The following is a 10,372-nucleotide window of genomic DNA, read 5'->3' on the forward strand; positions in this document are numbered from 1 at the left end:
TTTTGTAATTTCCATTTTGTCATTTCATTTTTGTCAGAACTCTCATCCGGCTGAGGATCTCTCTCTTCAGTTCATCAAACTCGTTAATGCACTCACCACTGATCGTTATGTCGATCAAAGGCAGCAACTTTTGAATTCTCTTGATGCTGAATCGCGACAGCTTTACGAGAAAGGTATTGCAATGTTGTTCTTCTTCAATTCATAATCTGTCCATTCAGAGTGTCCCAACGCGTTCGTTGTTCCACGATTATTCGATTCTGTTCCACACGCAATCATCCAGAATTCGCCTCATCAAGGTACGTCGCGCGAGTGTCTACGGAGTGCCTGGTCGAACAGTTTTTCGGCTGACGTTGATGTCTGATGCATGGAAATGATTGGGGCTCAGTGTGTTGAACTGATCGGTACAATCCGCCATCATCTTCAGACAACAGGACGCTGAGGAGTATCTGCGATACTTTCTCGACAAGATAGACACCTCCATGAAATCAAGTGGATCCCAACTTCTTCTTAGTGACTATTTTGGCTTCAAGGTACTTCTTGCTGTTTTGATACAACTATCTATTGTGCATCTGCTGTATAGTATGGTTGTCCTGACTCTATGCTGCTCTCTTGCAATGTATCTACCAATTTATTTTGATCGGTTTTTCCTTTCACAGGTTGAGGAACAAATGAAACAGACTGAATCGTCACTTGTTCGGCTTTCAATAATCGATGAACTCATTCTTAGTCTTCCACTTCCGTTTCCATCCAACGATGATAACGCTCCCGATGCAGAACCCCCAAGCGAAAAAACCGCGATCAGACAACGTGGGGATTGACTCTGTCCCAATTTCGTCATTCGAGGTTCGTCCATTTCGGATATTCTTTGAGTTTTAGATTTATGAGTTTTCTTCTTTATCAACAGGAGGCATTCAAAACATGGAGTGAGGGAAAACCTCACGATTATGATACGATCCAAGAGGGAACGCGTCGTACAATAAGCGTTCGAACAACGCGAAAAATAGAAACGTTTCCTCGGTATCTTTTGGTTCAGTTGAGGAGATTTTACTTGGGGTCTGATTGGACTGCCAAGAAGATTATTGCACCAGTGATTGTAAGTTTTTTTATTCTGAAGATAAATTCCAAAAAGCTTAATCTTTTTATTTCATGAATTTTAATTTGCTTCCGTTTCAGATGCCTGAATCGCTTGATCTGACTCAATATCGCGCTTGCGGACTTCAACCTGATGATGTCGAATGGATGGAGGATCAGCCTTCCAACATTTCAGCCGAACATCGTGCAGTCATCGAGGCCATTATATCAATGGGATTCTCTCAGGATGCGGGATTGTAAGTCTTTCTGATGCAATGAAAGTTGCAGCTATTTGTTTCCAGGCGGGTCGCTTGAGGGGTTAGGGAAAAGCGCTACGATAGAAAGCTGTATTGACTGGATTGTCTCTCACATGGATGACCCTGATATCAACGTCCCTCTACCTCAACCACTCACGTCTACTAGTGACAGCAAGACCTCTGAAGGGGACGGTAATCGGCAACCACTCCGGATGATGTTATAGCGATTGCTTTCAGGGAAATACGTTCTCGTTGGAATTCTCTCTCATATGGGAAGCAATGCAAGTTGCGGGCATTACGTTTTTCATGGATGTGATGAGAATTCAGAAGGCCGCCCCCGCTGGGTGATTTTCAACGACACGAAGGTCGCAGAGTCGCAGCACCCTCCATTGAATCTTGGCTATTTGTATTTGTATAAACGCGTGGGCGATTTGTCTCTGATTTAAGTTTCTTTACTTGCAATTGACAAAAGTATATGAAGGATGAAGTTGGAGAAGTCAACTCGTTCATTTTGCAGTTTAATCTAGAGCTGCAAGTCGACTCAAATAGTTGTACGGCATCCAACTTCCCGATGCAAGAAACAGAACACCGACCTGCTTCTGTTTTCTCCGCGGCTGAAGCAGCGGCTCGTAGCGTTGCCAAAGATTTCTTTTTTCTGTTAAATGGTTTCTCTCATGCTTGACGTCCTTGTCATCGTCGCTCTATCGATTTGTTTTGATGCCCTCATGGAGATACACTTACTTTTCGATGGATCAACTCGCAATGTAATAAGCGCGGGTCTCCTCCTGTTCGACGCTATTCAAGCGAGGTTTAGAAAAAAAAAACCTGCTTCTAAAGCACAATTCCTCATCAAAGTGAAAACAGAAATCGCCCCTAGCTGATGGTTTAAAAAATCTGATCCACCCACAAAAATGTTGAAAAAAAAGAAAATCAGCACTAAAAACGAGATGCTTCGTTCGCCGCATCAGTCTGTGGGATTGCTGTGACGATCAAATATGGATGACACGCCGCGAGGGTAATGAAGGCGGTCAATATGCTCCAAAAATCTTCGGCGCGTTAATAGACCTTCCAAGCGTCCATGGAGACTAAACAGACACAGCCTGTGAAAACGAGTGGATGACAAATCAAGTTCAATATGGTCTCACATACTTTAGTTCTAGCTGCTTGAATACATTGCAGACTTGGTTCAATGACGTATCTGGAACCAGCTGCATAATATGATCATCAACGGTATGAGAGAAGTCCAATCGGATTCTGTTGCTGTCACCATCCGACTTGCTGGTAAGAAATATAAGGTTGTCCCCTTCAATGCTTGATGACTGTCTTCTTGGTTTCTTCGCATCAAACGCTGGTTTAGAACGCCAAGCAGAGGAAGACATTTCGTCAGTTAATTTTGTTCGGGTGACAAGGTGAGTGAAAGACACTTCAGTCTCATCAGTGACATCAGGATTTTGCCGGGCAGCTTCCAATGCTGATCTCAGTTGAGAAGAGGAGACGAAACCCAAGACAATTCTATCCTGCCGTGTGTTGACGAGCGGATATCCCTTGTAAGGATACCTAGATCAATGATAGAAAGATAATTAGAGATAAATAACTGTAGATGACAGAAAGATAATTAGATATAGAAAAAAAAATTAGAGAGCCATCGCTGGATATGAAAAAATAATTAGAGGGCGATGGCTGCAGCGGACAGAAAGATAATTAGATATAGAAAAATAATTAGAGAGAGAGTATTTTTCCATGGCTGGATATGAAGAAATAATTAGAGGACAAAAAGATAATTAGAACTGGAAGAATGTGTATACCCAAATAAGCACAGATATATGAATGTAGAGAGCCAAAATATAATTATTCATAGAGAATGGAAAAAATAATGATGTGATGAATGCATGCACAGAACACAAAAATCAGACATGGATTCATGGAGAGAACACAAAGATAATTAGAGATGGATGATGCATGTAGAGAATAAAAACATAATTAGAGATAGATGAATGAAAAGCAGAGAAAGATAACTAGACAATGACAAGAAAAGTAATTCGATTGGGTTTACTTGTCAACCTTGTGATTCAGGGATCCTACAGTGTTCGACTCGAGCGTGATAATGACCAAACGTGTCTCCATGATGTCAGATGCACGGGCTGTGAACGCGAACTGGAACGAAAAGACCAATTTACAATCAGTAGAATTTAAATAAGAGAATTTAAATAAGAGAATTTAAATAAGAGAATTTAAATAAGAGAATTTAAATAAGAGAATTTAAATAAGAGAATTTAAATAAGGGCAATTGAGTACAACAATATAACTTACATCAAGGTGATCATCTAAATAGGGATAACCTTTCAATCGGATATAACAGTCATAGATAGACTTATCGCATAGAGCTTCACCAACCCATTTTGCAATCATGACAGCAACCATGAATGGAACGACATAAGATAAACCGCCCGTCAATTCGAACATGATAACAACAATAGAAATTGTGACTCGTGTTACACCACCCAACATTGCAGCTGCGCCCACTATAGCGTAAACTCCTGGGTGGAGGCATTTATGGCAGGAAACAAAACCGAATACAGAGTTAAGTTTGATCATGACGAGACCAACAAAACGTCCGATAAGGGCTCCAACCTGTTCAAAATGATGAAATTCTAGACATGAAAAGCATCGCATAGATTAGAGTGATCTCATGAAAATGACAATGATTTGTAAATTTCGAGTCGCACCATTAGTGACGGAACAAACAATCCAGCTGGCACTCCAATTCCGAATGTGAGCACAGTCTGGAAAAAGCGGACAACCGCAGCGAATCCTAACTCTAGCAAAACCGTCCATTTAAGCGAATAATCAGAATAAGACGATTCATCATCACTTCTTAAAGAGCACAATGAAAATACATCCGGATCTGATGAGACGCCACAACGACCAAACAATTGTTCCAATAAAAACGAACTTGGCGTTCTTAACATCGGTAATGGATAATTGATAAAACACGTTCCCAATGTCACAAGAGCGACTTCGTAGATTGGGTGACTTGCAAGAGAATCGAATACTGTCGCTTCTTCATCATCCATTTCACATTGAGCTTGATGAAAAATGTGCCAAGCGCTCCTCCAAGTAATCCAATAACAGCGAAGGGAACTAATTCGACGATTTGCCAAGTCCCAAGCAACGAGACGAATCCATTTGAAACATGGTGAGTCTCCCAGATCCTCCCGCATCGAAATACTTCAATGACATTGCACCAACGACCGCACCGAAGAAAGACTTCCACAACGTTTCCAGGAGGAAAATACGACGAGACTTCCTCAAGCGAGAAAAGGACACCCCCGAGTGGTGCGCCGAACGCCACGGACACACCTGCCGCACTTGCTGCGGAAAGTAACTCTCGTTTGTTCTTTTCATTCGTTTTGTAATTTGTTGAAAGTCTGCCGAGAAGATACGCCCAGCAGCACGCAACATGAACGAGGGGTCCTTCCTTCCCTAGCGATAATCCACTGAGACTGCGAGGCTCAACCCGATGCACTTGATGAGGCACGTCCAACCATTCAAAGCATTTTGGATGAAAAATCCTCCGAGAATCGCTTTGACTTCAGGAATTCCTGATCCCGCTGCTGACATTGAGAAATGCTGGCACAACCAGCAGCTAATACTGCAAGAAATGTTCCAATGAGGATGTACATTCCGTAATCAACAAAATATGAAAACAAATCTTGGCGGATGTGAAGGATGGCGCTCCATGCGTACCACTTTGCATGTTCGACATAATCCATATGCACGACCGGACTCTCATCAATCGAGCACGAGTTTTTTTGAACGTCAACAGCAAGCCGACTTCCACAGCAAAAACTTCGGTCTTGCCAAGGCATACCTGCGCAAATTCCTATTCTGAGGTCAGACAAGAATTTGACGGATATTTCAATTCCTGCCGCTGAAAACGCGGTCAAGACCGCAATGACTGCAGAGAGCACCCATCCCTCCCCCAGATAGAAGAGATGACGACAGCTAGATGGGACTCTTTGAAACAACTGCTTCATTCCGGCAACGCACACGCTCCATTGGGTTGATGGTGGACGTCGTCGGTAATCGTACGACGATTGTAGAGGAAGTCGCTCTTGAAACCTGTCCGTTGTCGGAGGGCTTGGCGGATCTGATCTTACGAGAGGGCTGTCGGAACGACCGAGTCGCAATTCGGAATATCCGGGAGGGTGACGACAGAGTTCGACAGCAGATGTCCGTGGCGTCATTGTCTTGAGGCTGGGAGGGAGACATGGTCCGACAATTTGACTGAGAGGGAAATTTTGAATATCAAGGGGCTTCGAGGGATTTCTCACATCGTCAAGTTCCACATAAAAATTCATCGGTGGTCGTCATCCAGACGACGTGAAAAAAATTGATCTGTGACTGCAGCGTCGAGGGGAGGATGTTGGCATCAATCTTTATGGTTCAGGCGGTTATCAGGCTACTGGATGAGATGTGACTCCTGATCTGGAATAAGCGACAACGAGGCTTCCGTCTTGAGTCGTCATTCATAAAATGTCTATCGAGCAAAACCACAACCTTCCCTAGGCTTCCAGGTAGCAGATGATAATTTTCTACTGGCTCAATCCACCACCACGCTGAGAGTGCAACACTTATTCTTTTCACTAATGTTATGATTCGTTTTGTTAACGTAATAATTTCGATGACAAGTCTTTCAATGCGAGATGAAGAAAGAAACGAGAATTTTCAGATTCAGTGATTTGAGGATTTAAACGTAATAAACAAATAAACCAAATCAAGAGAAACAGAGATTCAACAAAACAAGGAAGTATAAACAAAGCAGCACACATATTTGTGCAATAGGCAGCAAAGAATTGAACCAACAATAGTATCGGACATGCTGAGAGGCAGATGAGAGATGAATGGACTGAATGAGAAGAAAAGAAATAATGCGCCCAAAGGCAAACCGAAACAGATTCACAAACTGAGGACAGAAAGAAGGAGATGTTGGCAGGAGGTTGTTGCCGCCAAAATTCAGACCGATGAACGAAACAAATTGGAACAGGCCTCGGTGGCTGTGGGTTCACATTCAAAATTGAAGACTTACGGTGAATAAAAATGACAATTGATTGCACGATGCTGCGACAGCATTCCTTAGAAAATCGCAACCTAATAATCAACATCCCTATAGAACTGACACCAAAGCAATTGTTGCAAAAAAGACGACAAAAGACTGGGGCACTACCGTTGGTTGGTGCAGTTCACCAAACCAACGCTCATTCTTGTGCACATAAAATTTCACTGTTGAAGGAGAGGCAGTATAGGTGAGAAGGAATTCATGGGGGGGCTTACACATTGATGCCACCGTTAGAGAAGGGCAAAACCGTAAAAGCAAGAGTCCCAACGACAATAAAACATAATCGCTGAAGAATACAACAACAGCACATATGAAGCTGTTCTTTTTTACTGGAAATGGTTTATTTGCCTTCTTATTATTTTTGCGAGAACATGAATCTCAATCATGAGAAAATTTATTTGTATCGAAATCAATTGCAATTGCGCATTCCAATTATTTTCAGAAGCACAGTTATTTCAAGAAGCACATCCATCAGCAATTTCGTAATTCCTTCAACATAATTCACCCAAACACTTTTAATTTAATTTTTTTAATTTTTCAAATACCAAGTTCCTTTTTTCTCGGGCGTGTGCCCCTTTCATCAGCGCACACAGGTCGCATTGCATGTACTGTTTTTCCCATTCAAGGACCAGTCAGGTGTTGAACTCAATCCTTCATTCATTTGGCTCTTCAGCTTTGCAAGGTAAGCATCGAGCGTCCCAATGTGTCTTCCTTCTCATTAAATGTTAACCATGAGCACAATATGATCGGCACTATTGAAACATTGATTATCGAACTGTTTGAAGAAGTTTTTTTTTCTCAGAATGTCTGTCAGTATTCCTCTCCCTCTTCACCCAACTATCGGCGCTGAGTCCACAACTCCAGTGTCAGGATTTGATACGACGACTTCTACGAGCAGAGTCGCCGTCAAGTCTCGTCGATTGTTATTAGCTCGGAAATTATTGGTGAAATTCCAGAATCCGTGGCGTCAAATATGTCGAGGTTCCTGTTGTTGAGGAGGTGGGGTGACAGAATTTCAGTTTACTAATCTATTGAATTTGAATCATGGTGATGGATTGAAAACGCATCCGAGGACAGATTCGATAATCTCGAAAGATCGATAGATTCAAAGATCGATAGATTCGATATATATTCTTAGTAGATATTTGATCGATAATTTCGATTCTGGTAATCTCACTCGATATTTTTCAGGTCATCAGACATGTCCCCCGTCGGGAGGTTCGTGAGGTCGAAAAAATTGTTCCAAAATATGAAGTGGAGTATGTCGAGCGTGTAGTTGAAGTCCCACAAATCCATTATATCGACAAGATGGTTGAGAAGCCAGAAATTCAAGAAATTCTAGTCAACCGAAAAGGCCCCCGACAAGTCCAAGAAGTTCCTCGAGAAGTCATCAAGACTGTCCCAAGAATTGAAACGGTTACTGTTGAAAAAGTCGTCAACGTCCCTGAGAAATCATTGAGGTGGGATCAGCGCACTGGATGGGAGCCTGTCAATTCCTTCGTTTTTGTAGGTTCCCAAGCCCTACCGTGTTGAGCAACAGATTCCAACGAAGCGTTACCAGGACAAGAATTTCCCTGTCGTTGTGGCGCAAACCATTCGACCTGTCGTTACAGAGTCTCGGGAAATGATTGATGTCGATGTTTGTAAGTATTTCACTGTCCATGTCCCATGAAATATTCGACTCTTCTATCTCCATTTTGTCGCTGATCTTCAGTCGAATATGAGCCCCAAGTCATTCCTGTTGACGTCCATGTTGCTAAGCCAGTGCCTTCCCATTTGACGCTGTTGGGGCTATTGAAGAAGTCCATCAAATTGTCGACGTTCCTGCCGCGCAATACAACACAATTTTACGCTCCATCAATACGCATCTTGGACAAGAAGTCGACAGCCTCCCTTACATCAAGGATGGTGTACAAATTCCTTTCTTGGTACGGAATTTGTAATGTCATCTTCAATTTATTTTTTCCCTGTTTAGCTGGTCACGAATCTCCCCAGTTCGCCAGCCTGCGTCGGGTGTCGCAATTCATCGTGCTGGCGAAATCGCAACGCGCGGAACAACCTCCATCTATCAGGATCGCGTTGTGACGGGTCAACGCGGAACAGCTTCCATCTATCAGGATCGCGTTGTGACGGATCAGCGCGGAACAGCTTCCATCTATCAGGCTCCAGACCAACGCGGAACAGCTTCCATGTATCAGGATCGCGGTGCGACGGATCCATATTTTACATCAGGTTCGATCGCCACTGGCCCAGAACAGGCAATCCCACCTGTGTATCCCAACATTGCGACACGTGGTGCTGGATCCAGCGTAGGAAAAACTCAATCTCACTACAAGAGTCACAAGTCGGGACGAATTGCAAGCCACCCGACTCACAAAAGAAGAACTGGGTGCAACTGTTAGATGACAGTCTTGTGAATGGAGCTCTATTGAACAATTGATGGAGTTCCATTGAGCGGTCGTTGCGGGAATTTCATTTCTGCTGCAACTTTTTTTGTGTCTCATGCTTGCGGGTGCTTTATATCGAGGACCTTGAATTTTCTACTCCTCCAGAGTACCGCAACTTCCTTTTCTTATAAACAGCGGAGTAGTGAGAAATGTAAAGTCCCAATTGTACCGTGATGTATGTCTTGCCCGTAGAAATGGGACCGAACTAGTTTTTCCCTCCTCTTCTCCCTTGGGGCTAAGAGTCGTTGACCAATTGTGTTTCGGTTAGCTTCTTAAATGCGAAGCTTGTGAACACTAGGCCGTCTTCTGCTTCATTAATTTGCGATAGCAACGTCTGAAGCATCAGTGAAAATTATGAAAGGTCGTACGGTTGACTTGGTAAGGTAAGTTGCTTCGGTCATCGCCCTTTTAACAGCTTGGAACGCGTCTTCTTGCTCTTCACTCCAAACGAATTTTACGTATTTACCCGTCAGGCGAGTGAGTGTAGTGCTCTTTTGTCTTTAGGTGCCACGGCTTTAGTAATAGCCGAGATCTTAGTAGGATCAGGGATTAAATGACCATGTGATACTCGATGACCCAAATATAGGCGAGCACTTCTCCGTTTCTCTTGTGTCCTTGTTTCTGCAAAAGAAACCAAATCTGGATCATCTACGTCGCTTCGGATGTCTTGTCTACAAAATCAACCTGGTGGAGATAAACTCAAAGAACGTGACCGCAAACATCTACACTTCGACATCCTTCAGAACCGAATACGACGCTGAATGGGAAGCCTGTTCCTCACGTAGCACGCTGTGCAAGCCGCGTTCGCCACTATTCTTGACTTGTTGGTGAGATTTGATCAAAGGTTAATCATGCTCTTGATTTCTGCACTTGATTCGGATTTGTGTTGGATCGGGATTGCCGTGACCATTCGAGACTATTCATCAACAAACACCAGGACATTATCGTTCTTCCTCTTTTCCTTGTACATTTGTAGGGTCCAATTACTCAAGAAGGCTCAGCTCAGTCGTAACGACAACAAATTGAATTTCAAGATGTTCTGTACTGCCCCAGCATGATCGAACCACGTCACTTCCACAACGTCCATTATCATTATCATCATGGTCGACAACAAATGTTACCCCAGAGGACATCACCCCTCAATCGTCGACAAGTAAAATACACGGGTTCACAGCACTCAAAGATTGCAATGGTCTTTATGGTCTCCGCCTTTCTGAAACGCCATCATCTCAAGTTTTACTTTCAACCATTCAGTTTCAGCTGAAGTGATCCATTCACAAAATCGGTCACACGGAACGACTTGATTTTCGATTTTTAGAACGAAATGCAAAGTTTGCTCCTTGTCCAAATCAAAAGCCAATCATTCGGGAACACTTTTCAGAAGGGAAATCTTCCAAATGAAGTATTGTGTGCTGGACGATTTTGTATGAACAGCTAAGATGTTACTATGCACAAAAATGAACAGCTAAGATGTTACT

The 10,372-nt window shown here is 43.0% G+C and overlaps 2 protein-coding genes across 2 annotated transcripts; one reads left to right on the top strand and one right to left on the bottom strand.

The window, feature by feature from the left end:
• Positions 1-2,840: 2,840 nt before the first annotated feature.
• Positions 2,841-4,549, bottom strand: LOC129618261 (H(+)/Cl(-) exchange transporter 3-like). The gene is made up of 3 exons (XM_055533052.1): positions 4,055-4,549; positions 3,639-3,959; positions 2,841-2,885 (listed from the first exon to the last, which is right to left on the bottom strand). Exons 1-3 carry the CDS (start codon positions 4,547-4,549, stop codon positions 2,841-2,843), a joined length of 861 nt encoding a protein of 286 aa, XP_055389027.1.
• Positions 4,550-6,428: 1,879 nt separating this feature from the next.
• On the top strand, positions 6,429-10,127 carry LOC129618262 (uncharacterized; the record flags this gene model as incomplete). Its single annotated transcript, XM_055533053.1, has 4 exons — positions 6,429-6,560; positions 7,639-7,907; positions 8,423-8,756; positions 9,948-10,127. Coding segments are annotated over exons 1-4 (915 nt in total), but the record flags the coding sequence as incomplete, so codon positions are not given.
• Positions 10,128-10,372: the final 245 nt, after the last annotated feature.

Source organism: Condylostylus longicornis, unplaced genomic scaffold (genome assembly GCF_029603195.1).
Source record: "Condylostylus longicornis isolate FDR11 unplaced genomic scaffold, ASM2960319v2 ptg000785l, whole genome shotgun sequence".
In the NCBI taxonomy this organism is placed as follows: domain Eukaryota; kingdom Metazoa; phylum Arthropoda; class Insecta; order Diptera; family Dolichopodidae; genus Condylostylus; species Condylostylus longicornis.